Source organism: Pocillopora verrucosa, chromosome 10 (assembly GCF_036669915.1).
Source record: "Pocillopora verrucosa isolate sample1 chromosome 10, ASM3666991v2, whole genome shotgun sequence".
Lineage (NCBI taxonomy): Eukaryota > Metazoa > Cnidaria > Anthozoa > Scleractinia > Pocilloporidae > Pocillopora > Pocillopora verrucosa.
The window spans coordinates 4,113,889-4,134,178 of record NC_089321.1 but is presented as its reverse complement, the minus strand read 5'-3'; the positions used below and the strand labels follow the sequence as shown (position 1 = coordinate 4,134,178).

The 20,290-nt window shown below is 37.6% G+C and overlaps 2 protein-coding genes across 2 annotated transcripts in view; both read left to right on the top strand.

The window, feature by feature from the left end:
- LOC131787508 (UBX domain-containing protein 4) overlaps positions 1-16,822 on the top strand; it is an 85,661-nt gene extending 68,839 nt beyond the window's left edge. Inside the window, exon 10 of the mRNA XM_066173362.1 lies at positions 16,746-16,822. The gene's annotated coding sequence lies outside the window, so the exon portion shown is untranslated. The remainder of the gene's footprint in view (positions 1-16,745) is intronic.
- LOC136283950 (UBX domain-containing protein 1-like) lies at positions 5,117-17,036 on the top strand. Its single transcript, XM_066173549.1, has 3 exons — positions 5,117-5,175; positions 15,819-15,873; positions 16,746-17,036. The coding sequence occupies exons 1-3, from the start codon at positions 5,117-5,119 to the stop codon at positions 17,034-17,036; spliced, it is 405 nt and encodes a 134-aa protein (XP_066029646.1).
- The last annotated feature ends 3,254 nt before the right edge of the window (positions 17,037-20,290 follow it).

The window sequence follows — 20,290 nt, the reverse complement described above, 5'->3', positions numbered from 1 at the left end:
CTAGGACCTGAGAATGTAGAAGTGGCAACTAGTTACAATAACTTGGGTCTGGTGCACGAGAAACTGGGCGACTTTGAGAAGGCCAAAGAGTATCACAAGCTTGCTCTGACCATTTACCAGAAAAAGCTAGGACCTGAGAATGTATCAGTGGCAATTAGTTACAGCAACTTGGGTGCGGTGCACGACAAACTGGGCGACTTTGAGAAGGCCAAGGAGTATCACGAGCTTGCTCTGACTATTAAACAGAAAAAGCTAGGACTCGAGAATGTAGAAGTGGCAACTAGTTACAATAACTTGGGTGTGGTGCACGACAAACTGGGCGACTTTGAGAAGGCTAAGGAGTATCACGAGCTTGCTCTGACCATTTACCAGACAAGGTTAGGACTGGAGAATGTAGAAGTGGCAACTAGTTACAATAATCTAGGTGTGGTGGACCACAAACTGGGCGACTTTGAGAAGGCCAAGGAGTATCACAAGCTTGCTGTGACCATTTACCAGAAATGGTTAGGACCTGAGAATGTAGAAGTGGCAACTATTTACAATAACCTGGGTCTGGTGCACGACAAACTGGGCGACTTTGAGAAGGCCAAGGAGTATCACGAGCTTTCTCTGACTATTAAACAGAAAAAGCTAGGAACTGAGAATGTATCAGTGGGAACTAGTTACAGTAACTTGGGTCTGGTGCACGACAAAGTGGGCGACTTTGAGAAGGCCAAGGAGTATCACGAGCTTGCTCTGACTATTAAACAGAAAAAGCTAGGACCTGAGAATGTATCAGTGGCAACTAGTTACAATAATTTGGGTGTGGTGCACCATAAACTGGGCGACTTTGAGAAGGCCAAGGAGTATCACGAGCTTGCTCTGAGTATTAAACAGAAAAAGCTAGGACCTGAGAATGTATCAGTGGCAACTAGTTACAGTAACTTGGGTCTGGTGCACGACGAACTTGGCGACTTTGAGAAGGCCAAGGAGTATCACGAGCTTGCTCTGAGCATTAGATAGAAAACGTTATGACCTGAGCTTGTGTATGATGCGTTTTTACCATCTACCAAAAGTCTCGTGAGGTCTGTTTATTCGGCTTAGGACATTTTACAGCAAGCCGAGGAGTGTCATTTTCATGCTCTTAACTATTATTCTCGGAAATGCGCAGTTAAAGATGATGTTGCTTTAGCTATAAACGATGGGATCAATAGTTTGAGTCGAACTCGTTTGAAAATAATGTAGCATCCTCTAAAAAGCGAAAGAAGAAAAAGGAGTGAGAAACTAAGAGGACAGGACTCGTTAGTATTAGTTACAAGTCATATTCTTGTATTGCTGAGATTCCCAGTCGTGACAATGAAAGGACTTAATTATTTCGTAATATAACCAGAATACTTGAGTACGACTTATGAGATTAAATGTTGAATTAATATGGTTTGTAACAGCCCGTGTTCAGTATGTTTCCTGACATCAAAACCTTTCCGACCAGGTGGAATGGACTTGTTCGTGGTTTGTCTTGTTTCGATTGGCTGTTCTCTTCTTTGCTATAAGTTTCCACCAAACTTTTTCAAGACAAACTCGAAAAACAAACTTCATAAGACCAATTTCTGTTTTGATCATTTTCTTGTTTTTCTTTTGTTTTACTCGATTGTTTTTTATTCAAAGAGGGATTTTCTGATAGCCTTGACTTTGTGGCTCTCTTTTAAACATACGGAACATGGGCTGTCAAAAAATCAGTTAAGATAACTTAGAAAGCCTTAGGCAAAGGCTTAAAATAATGTAAACCATCAATATTTCACACAGCTTTCAAGAGTTAGTCTAACTTACATATACTCGTACTTAAATAACTAAATTTAGTAGGAACAATATTATTGATTTAGTTAGCACGAGTATTATGAGACTTGACTTAGTATTTCTTGGCTTTGAGTCAGTAAATTCTTTATCTTTTGTCTTCTTTATCTGATAATTTTTTTGTTATATTAGACAGCTTCGCTATAAAAAAGGGTAAAAGCCAAAGTAGTTCAGCTTTTCAATTAACGAGTACGAAGTTCACTTATTATGTTTGGAAACTGTTCCTTTGACGATGCTTTCGTAGCCTAAGTTCATTAAGTAACCGTACATCCTACCCGTGACGTTTTCAATTTTATCGAGCCGTTTTTCCACTCATAGTTACAAGCGTGCAGCTGAAAAGATATCCTTAAGATAATTTTATTAGTTCTTACTAATTGAGTAAGTTATGTTCCTGTTACTTTACAAGGTTATTACAAGATTTTATTTCCCTTTTTTAGCTTGCTTCGTCTTCATTTCTAATTTCAATTTGTAAATTTTTTTATTGTCAAAACTTTCAAACTTGTTACTTCGTTCTTAAGCGCATTTCGCTCGCATTCTGTGCTAAGAAATGCAGTGTTCAAATGATAAACGCTTCAGATGTAAAGGAGCGCATACAAGCTAATAAATTGTGTAGCTTTTTTCGGATTGTGATTACATCGATTTTGATTGGTTTTAAAAACTCCTTTTTTACACTAATTTACTCGCCAAGTTGTTACAGAACAGTTTGTTATCGGACAGTTCAATAAGCCAATCACATCCAAAGTTGTAGTTTAAATCAACCAATTAGTCTTTTGCAAATTTTCCTTTTCTTTCATAACTTGGCTAATCTTCTTTTTTCGGAAATTGTAATTTTTATGATTAACTGGTACTCGTGATAAACAAATCTGACTCCGCTGCGCGGTCGTCTGATTTTGTTATCACTCGTACGATTAAAGACCGAATTGGACTCCACTGAGTCTTATTACCATTACTTATTACGAGAAATTCCAAATAAATTACTGTTGGAACCGAGAACTGACTATTTTAAAAGTTCTTGTCTCCTTGAGCTCCGCGTGAACGCCATTGAGGTTGATCTCCTTGTTCCAGGAAATGATATCGAGTTTCCGTTTCCGCAGAGCTATTTTCCCCCGATTCAATAGCGTTCCTTCCAGAAAACCTGATATTATGTTGGAGCTGGAAAACCCATAGTCATAGTTGTAAACGAAGTAATTGTCAACTCAGAAAGTCGAGGAAGTTTTCCCGCGGATTTACCCAAAATAATCCACAACGAAGAAATGCCCCAATCCAATCATTGCATTCATCCGTGAAAGCAACTTTTTGATAAAAGGGTATGGAAAACATCAACAAAGTCTTGTAAAATGTCCTGCAAAGTCATGCAATTTTACTGATCGGAAAGAATACGAACCCCTTTTGTTTCTTGGTTCCTCAGTTCGGAAGAATTTTGACCCAACATTCGTAGCGACCCTGCAGGGTGCAAGTTTAAGCGCCAGATTCCAGAAAGGCCAGATTCAAGAAAGTACTTGGAAATCAGGTTGAATTTTTTTACGAAGTTCAATGGAATTCCGTGTATTTGGACTGTTAAGTGAAACGGAAAACAGCACGAGATACAGGGGAGTTCGAGTGAACTGTCTAATGCTCAGAGGGATTGTGCAGATTGGATGTTACGATACCTTCGTGGACGTTTCGAGGCAGTTGTGTAAATATGGTTCAAAAGGTAACGTTCACGATCATAAATATGGTCGATTTGGATTCATTTTGTTTGTTTCTGTTTAAGAAAGAAGAAAGGATCATGGTTAGAAACAAAATCCCGCATATGTCCCTGAAGTAATCGCTTATTGCCATTGGAAGATATCTCAGTGAGGATTCAGAAATAACCATTGAAGAGTTTGGTGGACGAAGGTGATGCACTAAAATATATCATTAACTGATATCATTGAATGTTTCAGCTTAATCTCATTTAAATCCAATTGAAATGAATCTTAACGACAAACCTGATACTCTACCCCCTCCCCCCACCTTCCCAATCTCCTCTCCTTTGCGATAGAAACGACCACGTAACGCGCGCACGCATTCTCGAGAAAAAGTGTGATGGTGTCAGGCAGGTGTGATGTTTTTTAGTCAGTTTAATTTAAAAGGATAATAAACTTACTTTCACAACAGACGTTTCAGCCATAATAAGGGCAAGATAAATGAATAATTACAAAAACTAAACCTTTCACAAATTCATATTCTCTGTATGTTATTAGTATTGTTTAACTAATGTGGGAAATACAGAGAAAGGAAAAAGTTTTGATAAGTTTTTTTGGCGGTAGTTTCCATTTTCGATCGTCGAAACCTTTACCGCCGTTCGGATTACTCGCCTGTTGTTCGTCTAGGTGATCTTTTCTACACAGGATTTCTACAGGTCGTCGTTGAGTGACCTTAAAAAAAGTAAGCTTGTATAAAAGGCAAGTACTCTTGTACAGCAGTTGGTTTGTAGTTATAAATCAAAGAAGCCCTCTCTTCCTCTGCACTGGAGAATCGATGAGTGCTGAAGCGCGCTGCCGACATCAGAGAGGAATTGCTATCCTTACAATAATTGTTCTCATAATTAACCTTTTTCCTCCCTAGATTTCATTATTATTAATTCTTGATAAGTCAATTTGAGTCAATATTTACAAAGAGAATAATAAAAAAAGGAACATTTAAAAGACTGTAAGTTTAAAATTCAATGGACATGGCGCTTTCTGTTGTTTGGATGTTAATGTTCTTAATGTCGCACGGAACTCTCTCGTCAGTTCTTGAGCCTCTCAGACATAAGAGAGTGGATCTTAATAAGATAATAGTGAGAAAGACGGTTTTGCTCTAATCCATGAGATGCTCTTCGCACAACTCTCTCCTTTCTTAGTTGAAATCATCTCAGCTAGTCAGCTATTGTATCTGTTGCATTCCTTTTCCATACCTGCCGGGGACCACACCGTCACTTGGCATCAAACCACGGGTGCTAAGTGACGGTGTGGTCCCCGGCGAGGTAAAGTTTGCAAAGGAGGCAGGGTAAACAAGCTGGTTTTCAACGGTCGTGCGACTTAGTACTATCAGAAACGTCTAAACTGGAAATTTCTGAAGCAAAGTGTGGCTTAGTGTCGATTTCTTGGGGAAGATTGAGTTTTTAGTGAATTGAAATGAAACTACAGCATATATCTTGGATTCTGCGTTGGATTTGTGGCCGCCCGGTCATTTTGAGCTTAGATTTTTTGCTCCTAGGAATGGAGTGTGCAGCCTTGAGCTTCTCTTATGTAATAAACCAAGAAATGGATAACTCGCTAAAATGGCTTCTTTTCAAAATAGTAATTTGTCAGATAACAAGCGATACACTGTGGAAGTAAGGTATGGAATTTTTATTGAGAATTTGAATGTATTTTTTTAATTGTTAGTTAACGGCTTAAAATCTTACACATATGCACCGACGCAGATAGTGGCGAAAAATCGTACAGTCTATAGACTGTGTTAGTCACATATTACGCCGTTATTTAACGACCGTTTAATTCGTAAGAGCGTTCGTAAATATTCCTATACAAACTCTTATAATTTCGCCATAACTCTTATTTCGCAAGATGATCATCTCACAGCTAAAGCTTGGGCCGCCTGTGATTGAAGTCGTCTGGTAGCTCATGTGTTTGGGACGATTTTCTCAATTAATGGCATGGTTACTTTCACTGACGATTGATACTCACGATTTGCTTCATAACAGGGGTTCGTGATTCCAAGGCCACCATGACACACTGGTGAAGTGTGGACGTCTTGTATTCTGCAGCATACACCTTTATTGATATCTGTCGGGCTATACCAGCAACTAAACTACTTGCTACATCTAGTTACAAGCTTGGCTTTTGTAGGCACGGTTGAGGATGTAGAACGTTCTGTAACATTACAACAGATTCTAATTATATATATTGATTCAGGGATGACTCAGCATGACACAGCTACTTCTAGAACATTCTTGAAGGTCACACTACAACTGGTAAGGCAAGAATATCCCGCTCTCTTGAACTGCAGCTATGTTCCTTTACTGCTGGAATAAGGACATTTGATATTGCATTCTACAGTGGTTCTAGAAGATCCTGAATATCAGGCAGTGTTCGAAGGAAATAGGTTCAGCGGTGTTTTAGGCCAAAGGTGAAAGCAACGTAGCATTCTTGAGGCTGTGATAGTGAAAACTCGGCTAGCTTGGCCACTTCTTCTGTCCAGCTCGTGACTTTGTTAGTCATGTATTATAAGAATAATAATTGTATTAACCCTTTAACTCCCATGAGTGACCAAAACAGAATTTCTCCTTACGATATCAATACAATATCAATCAGGATAGTGATAAGACCGGAGAAGGATGTAATAAGGAGATTATTAGTTGATCGAATACCAAATTCTCCAAATGAAATCTTAAGAATTATATGAAATATAGTAAGAAGAATTACTAATGAAATCTTGGCAGTGAAAGGGTTGTTTTAGTACTGAGAGACTTCACTTCGGTTAAGATGATTAGGGGTACATTTCAATAAAAGTGCCTACAAAAAATCATAGGTTGCCATTCTTGGTGTTTCAAGGACATAATTTAGTTCTTTATTTGACAGGTTATTTGCGTTTTTGCAGAGTAGCATCTTTTGTTCATTCCTTCCAGCCAGGTGATGATCAGTGCCTGCATTTTGCTGACATGTCTTTAAGACTTCTTCCTTCCAAAAACTACTGCTTGATAAATATGATAAATAACTAATCACTCTCACTGAGTGAGATTAGGGTAGCAAAACTGGTCTATAAGTGGCATACTTCTGCATGAAATAAGTTATTGAAAGCAATTGTAGAGGTCAGTTGATTGAGGGGGGTAAGTTTCTGAAGAAACTGTGGTGCTGCATTGGTGGGAGAGTATAACAGGTAATTTAGTGTTATTCATCTACTATAAAGTGTTTAAAAGCTTTTGAATCTTCCACAGAAGACAATGAAGAAACAATAAGACTGAATGCAACATTCAGGGCGTGAAATTAATTCTTTTTTTCTGATTGCCACTTAGCTCCTAAATTCTTCAAAGTGGTAGCCAATTCAAAAAAGTTTGTCGCCATTTTCAGACAAACAAAACCTTTTTTTGATAGACCCTTTAAAATTAAGTTAGGGAAAAGATCTTTAACGTGTTTTATAATAAAGTTCGGATATAACGCGCGCTGTCATTGGTTGGAAGAGCGTGCTCTATGAGAGTATAGAGCATAGAGCTGAGCTAAAGCTGTCACGCCATCTGCCAAATTGTACTGTTCGACCTTTCCCGGGACTTCTTTCTAGCTTTTTTTCGATCATTGAAAGTGAAATTTCGGAACAAGTGAGCCGGCAAGTAGCAACAGAAGAATCAAACAAAGGTTTGTAAACGTACCAGGCGCCGTAATTTACGTTACTAAAACGTAAGCAGAGGTGAAAATCCTCAAAGGGAAAACAAAATAAACAGTCCGAGTTTTAGAGGTTTTACGCTCAGTTAGATTACAAGCTCACTTACGGTGATAAAAATCAAACATAGCTAACACCCGTATAGTATATGAAGTTTTGTGTTAAAAAACAACACAGAACAAAACAGGAATGATGACAAATATAACCAAACTGGCATAACTGTTAAAAATTCATACTAATCATGACCGTGTGTCAGAGCGGATATGATCATGCTGAGGTCCATTGCAGCTCGCTCATCATGGCGATCTCTGGTCATCGCAGTGAAGCAAGCCTTAGAAACTACATCGGCCGCGTGAAAAAAGAAGAGCTTGCTCTGATATCCTTTCCGATACGTTGAGTGGAAAGCCAGCCGAGTTTTGCGGCGCTGTCATCCCAAGCGATCTTCATGTTCCGGTGAATTCGGCTGTCGTTCATTCATAAAACACTCGCCTTAAACAGTTTGTTTTCCACCTTGTCATGTGAAAAAACTTGCGTTTTTTTATAAGCCATAATTCAGCCGATTCATTCTCCCCACTCAAGAAGTTCTTCTTTCGTGCTCTAGCCGCTTCCTTCGTGCTTTACATCAGAACAGAGCACAGTCAAGGCTTCTCTATTTGTTAAACAAAGTGGGCACTAGGATGGATGATAGACAACCTTCAAGCTCACCTAAATCCAAGATGGTGTCTAGTTATCGATCGAAAGGCGTGTGCTGCGTTTTGGAAACAAACTTAACGAGGAAATTTACTGCGAATTTGTCTTTTCAGGATTTGGTCGCCAAAGTGAAAAATTTAGTCGCATAGGCGCCTGTATTAGGCGCAATTTCACGCCCTGTAACATGGGAAGATCCTCAGGTACATGTAACTGTACATGTAATTTCAATCCCCTCAGATCTTCTTTAAGAGAGGATGTCAGCATCCATCGAACAAATTTGAAATATTGTGGCAAGTCGCCCAAAAATCGTTTTCTCTTCTACTTTTATATTTTGTAGCCCAATATGTTCTTATAATTGTGGTGTAGTTTTTTTGTGAAAATATATTTTAGTTTTCGAGAAATGACTTTTTTCGTACGACCGCTCAAATATGCAAATTTTCACCGTGAATATTACACGAGTTGTGTGACCTCATGTAACGAATGTACTAGACCTACGGTATTTCTGTGAACATAATCCTTTGTTTTATCATCTAAACTTAATCCCCTGTCGTTATTGAAGCTGGAAAAGAAATATTTATTTTTAGTGAATATTTTTGTCCGACATACTTTTCCTATGTCGAAACGTAGCATCAAAACAAGGACAGTTTTAACAATGACCGATATGACACAATCTACTGAGCTTCAAGCTTTTAAAAGACCAAAGGATGGTTATAAAGTTACCGTTTTTTTTTCCTTGTGTATTTGTGTTGTTCTATCTTGAGACGAACTCAAAGTCCGGTGTCACAGCGGATTTGGACCCCCGGTCCAAATCCGCCAGTGGATTTGGACCCCCCCGGTCCAAATCCGCTGGCTGGTATGGACCCCCCCGGTCCAAATCCGCTGGCTGGTATGGACCCCCCTTCGCAGATTTGGACCCCCCTACCAAACTTTCCTTTTAAGCATCCTTTGTATCATATTTGGTAACTAATTCTATTTGCAACGCTTTTTTGCCGATTTTCTTTTCAATCACAACACAACATTCCTCAATAAAGGTAAAAAAAACAACAACAACAACAAAACAGCTATTTCGTTCCAATTCTACCGCATTTGTTATAGCGAGTCGTTCAGTATACGCAAGAATTAGATGTGAACATACTACTCTATTCGAACTATTGAAATTGTTGCAATAAATCTTTGCTTCTTCTGATGCAAATCAACATTGGTACGAAACGTCATAACAATAGTGGAGACTATTGCGTCCAGTCACAAAAATAACTCAGTCTGATTTTCTAAAATAATAACATTGGACAGTTTTTGAACAACAACGAAGAAACTACTCCTATTAGAAGTCGTTCGTAAGGCCTATGATAAGTAAAAATGTTTCTATTCTGAACTATTGGAACTCTCAGCTTATTATCAGATGCAAATCAACATTAATGTCAACGTCTTAAAAAAAGTGGAGACCATTACATCGAACTCAATCTTATTTTCTAATTTTAACGATTATTAACTGTTGAGGGATCCGAAATAACACCTTAACAATTACGAAGACATCTAGAGTCTGGCAATCTGCAGACAATGCAGAGCCACTCGCCCTCCGGGGCAGTCTTAAATCCCTAGCTCATGTGTAACCATTCCTCGCACAACTCGCACTGTACCACGTCGTCCCAACACTCGGGCATTGAACAACGACAAAAAAAAATAGTGTCACAAGTTTGTCTCTTATTGAATCTAGCAGTGTTCGACTATCGCGGAAAAGGTTCAAAACGGCCTTTCTCCAGACATTCAACTAAATTCTTGCCCATTTTCCCTTGGTCAAAAGAAACATCCGACGGGATGCCAGTTCGTATGCATACGCATGTTTTGAATTAAAAACATACGTCAGTAGGCACTGGAACGTAAAGCATCATCCATTTTAACCTGTACGTTAAGGATGATGCTTTCACTCAGTTTTGTTGGGGGGTCCAAATCCGCTGGGACACCGGCAAAATTTACTTGATAGCGACTATGAAATATACATGGTGCGCCTACTTGTCGCCACCGTCAATTGGAATAAATCACTACAAGTTGTAAAAAAGTCTAACGTATCACTCTTACCTTGTTTATTTATGATTTTATAAGCCGTTTCTATTATTATATTACGACTGGGTATTACTTTTTGACAGAAGCTCAGGTTTTGCGTCGTGTTTTCCCCTCCCTCATTTATATCATAAGCTAGTCACGCAATAATTGATACCGACACAAGTGAATATTTACCATTTATAAAGATTTTTGCTTGCGTTGAATTGAAAATATTAAAATAAGTAATTCCTTCACTAATCGTTGTTTCAGCGGCAGCGAAGCAGTTAAAATCGGGTTGTTGCTTCAACGCTACTGAAATTTTTAGTATTCAGACAGGCGAGCAAAGCGTAATGCTCTGGGAATAAAAACTTTTAGGGGCCTTTTACATGATATCCGAATGAGTTTTGTACAAAAACGAGTTCATACCGGTTGCCACATAATAACCAGCGTAAAATTTATCCGAAATGAGTCATTTCTGAGTGAGTTTATTGGGGTTTTCATTATAGAACGAGACACTCATTCTGGACGACCTTTTCTACCTGTACAATGTAAACGCAGCACGGCTCTCATATTTGCATGAATCCTTTGTAGGAGCGAGGGAAGCTTTGAAAAAGACAGAAAAGGATATAAACACTCGTTTTTACAGGCTAATTGTTGCCACTCCCACACGGATAAGACTTAAGCACCTTTTATAATTTTATAGCGGCAGTTTCTGAAATTCCGGGCGTGCACCCCCGCCCTCTTATGTAAAGGGATCCCCAGGGGGTGCTAATACATGCAGCACACTTGACATTTAGCAAGGACAAATTCTGATGTGATTTTGGCGAAGAGAAACATGTTTTGTCAGCGTCTAGTTGCTAGTGCGGAAGAGCCCTTTACCACCGTGTGCATAATTACGCGTCCCCCCATACGGCGGAAAGCCAACAAAGTGTTCAGACATTAGTTCAGAAAACTCAGGCTCTGACTGAATTTTTGGTAGCCTATTGACCAATTCCCAATCGAAATTTAACTCAAAGAAATGGCTACTTACATAATGAAGAGAAGGCAGAGTCTAGCTTGCTCAGAGAGGTCGTTCAGCGATATTCCGGCGATGAAAAAGTCATCTGCTGACTAGCTCCGCTGACTAAATTCATTTAGTCAGTTCACGCGCACGACTAGAGACTGGAGTCTTGATTGTCTGGGTGAGTGTAGTTCTGAGAAAAACTGTTGTTAGTGGTGGTAACTGAAGTTTCGACTACCTGCGCAGAAGTCATCATCATCAGAGTCAAGTCCTTGACTCTAATAACAGTATTACATGTTACCCTTGGGTTCAAACCATTTACTGTAGAGACAGTTAGTAGACTTGATACAAGGAATGGTTGTGTGGATCATATTTTCATGGTTAAACACCAGACCCCCATTAAATGCCAGGTCCAAACTGCAGATTTTTACTGGGATACCTGTGGTAGCCCAGTCATAAAATGCCTTTGTTTTTTTGTCGTCTTTTTTACTGGGATACCTGTGGTAGCCCAGTCATAAAATGCCTTTGTTTTTTTGTCGTCTTTTTTTTTTTTTTTTTTTTTTGTTTTTTTCCTCCGCCACAAAATGGAAAAATTGCGCAATAGTACCCAGAGGTCATTGGGCCCTCAACACCATGACAACTAACTGTGATCCAATGAGGTGTTCACATGCTGATCACGCGTGCTATCTTGATGATGATTGACGTTGTCATGCACGGACAGGGCCGGGTCACATGACGAACACGAGATTTTTGCCCACAAAACTATTTTGTCAGTCGTTTTGTATTTCAACGTAATTGGATTACCATCATCTGGAGCATTATGGGGCAAACGCTCAAAATACTTGTAGACGCATACACAATTCGTATTGTTCGCGGCCAATCCACACAAAAAGATGTTATTGAGCGGTAATTTTGGATCGGACAGAATCGCGAACGCTTGAAAGCCATGAAAGCATTGAATGCCTTGTATGTCTTGTATGCCAAGTATGCCAATGTCTTAGTTGAAAACGTAAACTCGTTGTAAAAAGCAAAATCTGAAATCTGAAACCAAACTGCATATACTCTATGCAATCTATTGAACAACACTACTACCGTGAGACTGAAGAACAAAATTCAAATGGATGCAAACTGCTAGTGAAGAAACATGTCATTTTAGATTCACTTGATGCCAGGGAACGTAGCTACGATAACAGTGCGAATGGTATTAATTTCACGATCAGAAAGGTGAATCTTATGTTTGTTTTCATTGTAGTTGTATGGATATTCTTTTTTAATAAATACATGATCCAAAATCCCGTGTTTTTTGTGTATAATGTTATTATGTCAAGTATTGTTTACGCAATTGTCTTGTCACAGGCGACCCAAGGTCACGTCTCGAGAAAGAGCCAACGATTAATTCACGAACGCGTCACGCGTTGTGTGACTCAGAGTAAGTTATTTTAGGAACCGTTGAAAATTTGAACACGTTATAAGGAAAAGTATAGGGAACGAAATATGGTCGATTTACAACGACAAATATTTCGAAATATGAAGATTTTTCTCGAAAAATCAATAAAACTTACTCATACCCTGTGTATCCGTTGTAGTTTCTGGCGATTGTTGCCGTTTTAAGCTTGCTTTACCATCACTATTATTCACGTCATCTACTTTTATTACATTGGTAAAATCTGTACAGACATCACACCAACCAACTCGCGCGCAAAGTAAGAAGACTATGTTGACGGCTTGAAATTATATTACGATCGATTTTCATCAAGAAATGGGCCAGGAATTTTCCACAATAGTGCAAATAATCGTGAAGGCTGATCGCGGAAAAGCGATTGCGTGACGCTCGGTAAGCTGTAAGATGACATGTTATTATATACCAGACGTAAAAACTCTTCAGATTCTCAGTCTGCACTTTGTACTCACTCTGCAGTCTATATTTTGTATCCGGTCTGCAGTCTTCTGTCTACATTTTGTACTAACAGGTATCCGTGGCACAAATACAGTTTATTTTTGGTTACATTTATTCGCACAACACACATAATCTACCACAAAATACCTGTGTGTGAGGTAATTCGACATTTTCATTCTTTCCCGCGTTAATAATCTTCTTTCCTTTTGTAAGAATGTAGAACACTTACAATGTTTCAAGTAATCCACCCACCCTACAAAAAATAACTCTTGCATGCATAGCATGGCTATGTTTTGAGACAGGTGTATGCCCTTGGCCAGACTTGAGCTCACTATTTCAGTATACTAGTCCGACACGCGTAGTATCACTACACTTGATTCCACGGATCCAGTACCATCCAGGTATCCCAGTTACCCTGCTCACAGGGTCTAGTTTTTGTTTTTTTTGTTTTTTCCTCCGCCACAAAATGGAAAAATTGCGCAATAGTACCCAGAGGTCATTGGGCCCTCAACACCATGACAACTAACTGTGATCCAATGAGGTGTTCACATGCTGATCACGCGTGCTATCTTGATGATGATTGACGTTGTCATGCACGGACAGGGCCGGGTCACATGACGAACACGAGATTTTTGCCCATAAAACTATTTTGTCAGCCGTTTTGTATTTCAACGTAATTGGATTACCATCATCTGGAGCATTATGGGGCAAACGCTCAAAATACTTATAGACGCATACACAAGTCGTATTGTTCGCGGCCAATCCACACAAAAAGATGTTATTGAGCGGTAATTTTGGATCGGACAGAATCGCGAACGCTTGAAAGCCATGAAAGCATTGAATGCCTTATATGTCTTGTATGCCAAGTATGCCAATGTCTTAGTTGAAACGTAAACTCGTTGTAGAAAACAAAATCTGAAATCTGAAACCAAACTGCATATACTCTATGCAATCTATTGAACAACACTACTACCGTGAGACTGAAGAACAAAATTCAAATGGACGCAAACTGCTAGTGAAGAAAGACGCCATGTTGGATTCACTTGATGCCAGGGAACGTAGCTACGATAACAGTGCGAATAGTATTTATTTCACGATCAGAAAGGTGAATCTTATGTTTGTTTTCATTGTAGTTGTATGGATATTCTTTTTTAATAAATACATGATCCAATATCCCGTGTTTTTTGTGTATAATGTTATTATGTCAAGTATTGTTTACGCAATTGTCTTGTCACAGGCGACCCAAGGTCACGTCTCGAGAAAGAGCCAACGATTAATTCACGAACGCGTCATGCGTTGTGTGACTCAGAGTAAGTTATTCTTGGAACCGTTGAAAATTTGAACACGTTATAAGGAATAGTATAGGGAACGAAATATGGTCGATTTACAACGATAAATATTTCGAAATATGAAGATTTTTCTCGAAAAATCAATAAAACTTACTCATACCCTGTGTATCCGTTGTAGTTTCTGGCGATTGTTGCCGTTTTAAGCTTGCTTTACCATCACTATTATTCACGTCATCTACTTTTATTACATTGGTAAAGTCTGTACAGACATCACACCAACCATCTATGTTGAAGGCTTGAAATTATATTACGATCGATTTTCGTCAAGAAATGGGCCAGGAATTTTCCACAATAGTGCAAATAATCGTGAAGGCTGATCGCGGAAAAGCGATTGCGCGACGCTCGGTAAGCTGTAAGATGACATGTTATTATATACCAGACGTAAAAACTCTTCAGATTCTCAGTCTGCATTTTGTATCCACTCTGCAGTCTATATTTTGTATCCGGTCTGCAGTCTGCTGTCTACAATTTGTACTAACAGGTATCCGTGGCACAAATACAGTTTTTTTTGGTTACATTTATTCGCACAACACACATAATCTACCACAAAATACCTTTGTGTGAGGTAATTCGACATTTTCATTCTTTCCCGCGTTAATAATCTTCTTTCCTTTTGTAAGAATGTAGACCACTTACAATGTTTCAAGTAATCCACCCACCCTACAAAAAATAACTCTTGCATGCATAGCATGCCTATGTTTTGAGACAGGTGTATGCCCTTGGCCAGACTTGAGCTCACTATTTCAGTATACTAGTCCGACACGCGTAGTATCACTACACTTGATTCCACGGATCCAGTACCATCCAGGTATCCCAGTTACCCTGCTCACAGAGTCTAGTTTAAATAAATGCCAGGTGCATTTTAATGGAGGCTCTGGCATTTGATCAAGGTCACGGCGTTTTATTCGCAGTTACAAGTAAGAAGTAACCTCTTGCCTTTAGACAGATGGAGGGATGAGAAAATCCACTGTATTAAGACAGAGGCCCACAAGGGGATGGAAAGTTCACAGAAAGGGCAGTAGCATTTTTCAATGCACTGGAATGAGCAACTCCTGAATTAGAGTCAGACATCCACTAAGAAGAACTTAGTGAAAATTGTTATTGACTAAGATTAGCATTTAATTATAACTTAAATTATTCACATACTGTACATTGGCTGACATAAATAAGGAGGATGTTGGTGACATTGCTGTTGATAAACTTAATTAAAACTTTGTACCCATATCATTTACTTGCTCCTACATCATTCATATATTGTTTATGTTCTGTTTGTTAGGGATACAAATCTTGATTGCAACATGGTACTTGTGCTGTACATTCACACCATAATACTGTAAAATGGCTGAAAATTGCATTTCATTAATAAATGCCAGACCCTATTAAACGCTGGCCTGGAAAAAACCAGGACAAAACTGCCAATTTTTAAATAAAAGCCTGGTGCATTTACTCAAGAAAACACAATCTTTAGGTTTTAGTGGCAAAAATAAAGGCAATAGGTAGTTTGGAACTCTTCCACAGCGAATCCTTGATCATGTCAGATTCTTGATTAAGTTTCACCAAAAAAGTGTAAACAATAATTCACAAGTTACTGCTACTATGAATTTAACTCTCCCTTCCTGTTGTTGAACAGAGCAAAGAAACTTATTGAACAGAGGAGACTTGAGAAAGAGGAATCAGAAAATCAAGTGAGTCCAATTTTCTAATCTAAATATAGTTGTAGTATTTTTTTTGTGGTTGTTATAACTCATGGTGTAGCTCTGCAATTGGTGAATTATGGGTGAATTATCAAGTAAATTTTATTAAGTAGATATTTATGTGAAATACACAATATTGTCAATAACATGTATTTGTCTGAATACCTTCTAAAAATGAATGATGCTATCAAACAGTCTTCAAATATTAATTTTTTTTTCTCTAAGGCAGGAACTTGTTATTATTATAATCATTATTATTGTTATCATTGTTATTATTATAAGAAGTATAATTGTTCTTATTAAAATAATTATAAGTATTATTATTTTTATAATTTTTATTGTTATCAATCTTATTCAAGTTCTCTTAAAGTTATGTTAATTTTATTTTGTCCACAGCTTAATGACATTTTAAAGTATTTTTTCCCTTGAAACAAAGCCTGGTTTATTATTAATACAAAATCAAGCTTATCTCAGTTTCTGGAGCATGAAGTCACTACGAGTAAGGAAATTCCCTCAAAAGCAATGTAGTCCATTTGAAGATATCCTTTTGCACTCTCTCACGTTTCCCAAACAGTTTGACAATACCCCATTTAAATGTTTATAAACCTTGGTGGAGAGAGATACTTTGAGAATATATTGTCTTGCTCTTATGAACACCATAAAATGACCTTCTGATCCTTTCAATTTAAAGTCCAGTGTCTTACTTCTAGCCAATAGGCAATTATGTTTCAGTTTTTGATGAGTTCATAATAGTGAAATAAATGTTATAAACCACTCACTGCTTTACCACTTTGATTTGGCAAAATAAAAATTTGTTATCTTCAATAGTGGAGAGATGATAAAGATAATTCTTTGCATTTTAGGAAACCAAGAAGAAAGAATTTGATAGACGTCATCAGGGACAAGAATTTGGTAAAACAAAAAGGGACCAAGAGGAGAGACAGGCACAAAATATTGTGAATCAAATCAAAAAAGACAGAGACAAAGAATGGGCCCTCAGGGAAGCTGTGCAGCAGCAGATTGCTAGAGATAAAGCAGAAAGGAAAGCTAGGCCACAGAATGAGGTGCAGAAGAGACAGTGTGCTCAAGCTGCCTCACCCTCACCCTCACCCCTTGCAAAATGGCTTTTGGAATTCCTAGGAATAAAGGTGTGAATTTTCACAGTAAATTCGGACTGGGAATTCCTAGGAATTCCCAACCATAACAACTCTGGTTCTAAAAACCTAGAAATTCCCAGAAATTCCAAGTTTATAGCCAACAGGACTTGGAATTCCTAGGAATTCCAACTCAGAGAACCAATGACTTTCCCTGAAAAGCTGTAAATCTAATTTCTGGGAATTTTTGGGAATTTTTAGGAATGTTTAAGAATTACTGGGAATTTTAAGCAAAAATTTGAGGCTAATGATATAAAATAAATACTTTAAATTAAAAAAACCTAGCTAAAATTCAAGTATTCAGTGAAATTTATTTAGAAGCTTAATTAAGGCTTACATTTAAAATATTTTTGATTCATTATTAACATCAATGTGTGGTAATATTAGGATGGAATCTGGTTTTTCTTTTCTTGAAAACTTCATACGGATTAATCCTCAATTACAGCTATTCATACAAAATAGTCCTAATCAATCATTAAATTTGGTTTGACACAAATTGTGAATAAAATCTGTTGATTATTTTCCATAAAATACAATATCTTAAATTATATTTGAAAACCAAGCACTCTTAGGAGTGAAGGGGTTAATTACAGACAAATAAAATTGATTTTTTGATTAAAATCTTGTTGTAACTGTAACAATAAATTAGAATGAAGTTATCCTAAACTGCTAACTTAGCTGCTGTTTGTATCTTTTTCCTGGGCTCACAATGAGTTGGCCTTGAATGAGGTTGTCTACAGGAAGCTTGACCATTTTGCATCTGTGTTCCATGACATCTGAATTTGAAAAAAAAAATAATATATTTAAATATATATATTTAAAGCTCAGACCAGGCCTTTAAGATGGCTATGAGGAAAAGGGTATTCATTGGAATCTCAAATTGAGAAATCTCTGTTATATTGAGTGACTTTTATATTGGAGTTAGTACATCTCTCTCATAGATTTTACTAAAAAAGGGCTGAATACATTATTTTGTTTTTACCAAGGAGGGCTTCTTTATGTAATAAGGTTTGTTTAATAACAGTTCCTATTATGAATTTTGAATGTTCCCAAACGTGACTAGAGGAATCTTGAAACCTTACTGATAGGTTTATTTCATTGTAAAGCATAAGCTTAAGAAACTGCGGCATGCAAGTGACCGATTCGATTCTCAGAATTATTCTAGTTTCAGTTGCGCCGAGCGTTATGTAAGCTTAATTCAACCCGCAACATCTATTCTTTTATAAGATTTTGATCACGTAACGAATATCGCAATTTTTACTCACCACAAACTTTCAGAATCGTAGCTTTATAGATGGCCACTCGACCCTTGTTTGTACCAGTCAATATGTCAACTGTTGTCCCTTCTTTTAACTCCACGGCGCCAACGACTTTCTTTTCTTTTGAAAAACTCACGCTGTTCTCGTTTTCCCATTGAACCACAATAAAAGCTATCTTTAGAAATGTTATATTAAGCAAAACAGTTGAGAAAAACGATCAACCGATGAAAAGTACATTCAAAGATGAGCGCCAAATGGAGTCTTCTTTGTTTCCGATCACGGGCATGATCACGTGGATCTTTTAGGACTTGTCATTGGCTAGCAAAGTGAATCCGCTGGCTTGCCGATTGGAGTATTAAGAAAAGCGCACAACTTTATTTTGACTTCTCCGACCGGTTCTCTGCTTCTAGACGATGGATACCTTGTTGATATAAATAATAATGTGAGCTCACTCTATGTAGAAATAATCGACAAGAATCGATCGTATTACAAATGCACGATTTGTGGCCGAAAGTTGTCGAGGAAACAAAGACTCGAAACTCACTTGAGTTGTGTTCATGGCAAAGGTGAGAAATAACACAAGCCAATCACAGTTTTGAATGCGACTACAAATCGTCTTTTACCCTCATATTTATAAAAGAAGGATACCACATTGGGAAGTATAAGAGATACATAGATGATCCCAGTGTACCAGTACCTAAATCTACAAAGCTTGACCCTAGCAAGCGTTCAGCAACATGTTCCAACACCGCAATCTCGATTCCTCAGTCAGTCGTTTACACTGAACTTAAAGCAGTAGTGACAACAGAGTAGAGTGCGTCTTACAAAGGAGAAACATTTGTACAAGAGACAGAAGTAACTATATGCGATTACAGAGGTGCGTTGGAACTCTGGTCCACAAATAGTTATGCTCTGTCCGAAGTATAAAACAATTTTGTTGATAGCTGACAGACAGAGAAGAACAACAAGTAAACTTTAGAGCTGTTATTATTGAAGTGTGACTTGCAATTTTCATTTTTATATAAAGAAGGACTTGTATTTTGCACCAAAAATAAAAAGATGTAATATTTTTTGGGAGATCCAGTGATTGGGACATTTAAGAAATTAAGTTATGAATGGAAACTTGGTTGGTACTTCTCACTACTAACAAGTCTTGTTGACAAATATTTTCAGATCAAAGTTTCAAATAAAGTAAATTGAAGATGTCATTTAAAAGGTGTTTTTTTTCTCAAAGGGAACATTGACTACCTCTGTCTTGTCTGCATGCCAAATGTTTGCAAAGTGTGTGGATGATCCATAAGTATTGAAACTCTTACAAAAATGTTTTGTAAGAATAAAAACAGCAAAACAAATTACAGCAATTAGTCACGAAAACAGAGCAAAGAACTGAAAAAAAAAACAGCAACAACAATCATGAAAAAAGAAAGATTAATTAGGTGTTGAATTTGTTTGTCTAAGGCATGAAATTTCGACTTAAAATATTGTCAACAAAAAGTCTCTGACAGTGTTTGAGGCAACTGAGCTTGACTGTTCCAAGGTTTTCTAACAAAGGCAACCAGTAATGTAGGTTAGGGAAGTAACTTATGTTCATAACTAACAAAGTTCTTTAAGTGTAGATAACAATGTAATTATTGTTAATTATTGTGGAAGTTGTGTACCAAGGAACAGTAAATGAATGTTTGATGATTTTGGCACATCAGTGAACATGAGACATTAATTTGCATTACAATTAAAATATTTTTTGATCATGGAATCCAAGAGTCCTTTGAGGTTAGAAAGCAAATCAGTGATATGAGTACATTGGATTAATTGGCAATTTCCATTTAACATAACTGACAACTGGTTTGTGAGAAAATCCATATTAATGTAAAGATTTACTAAAACTTAGTTTGAATAATAAATTTCATGATCTTTAAGTTATGAACATATACACGTATGTACATCTCTTGGTAAGTTTTGTATAGCATACCTTTTATTGAGCCAAAGTTTTAAGCC

Coding starts and splice junctions, on each gene's coding strand:
- LOC136283950 (XM_066173549.1), top strand. CDS start 5,117: ATGGCTTCTTTTCAAAATAGTAATTTGTCAGATAACAAGCGATACACT. Junction 5,176..15,818: donor CGATACACTGTGGAAGTAAG/GTATGGAATTTT, acceptor GTTGTTGAACAG/AGCAAAGAAACTTATTGAAC. Junction 15,874..16,745: donor AAGAGGAATCAGAAAATCAA/GTGAGTCCAATT, acceptor TTTGCATTTTAG/GAAACCAAGAAGAAAGAATT.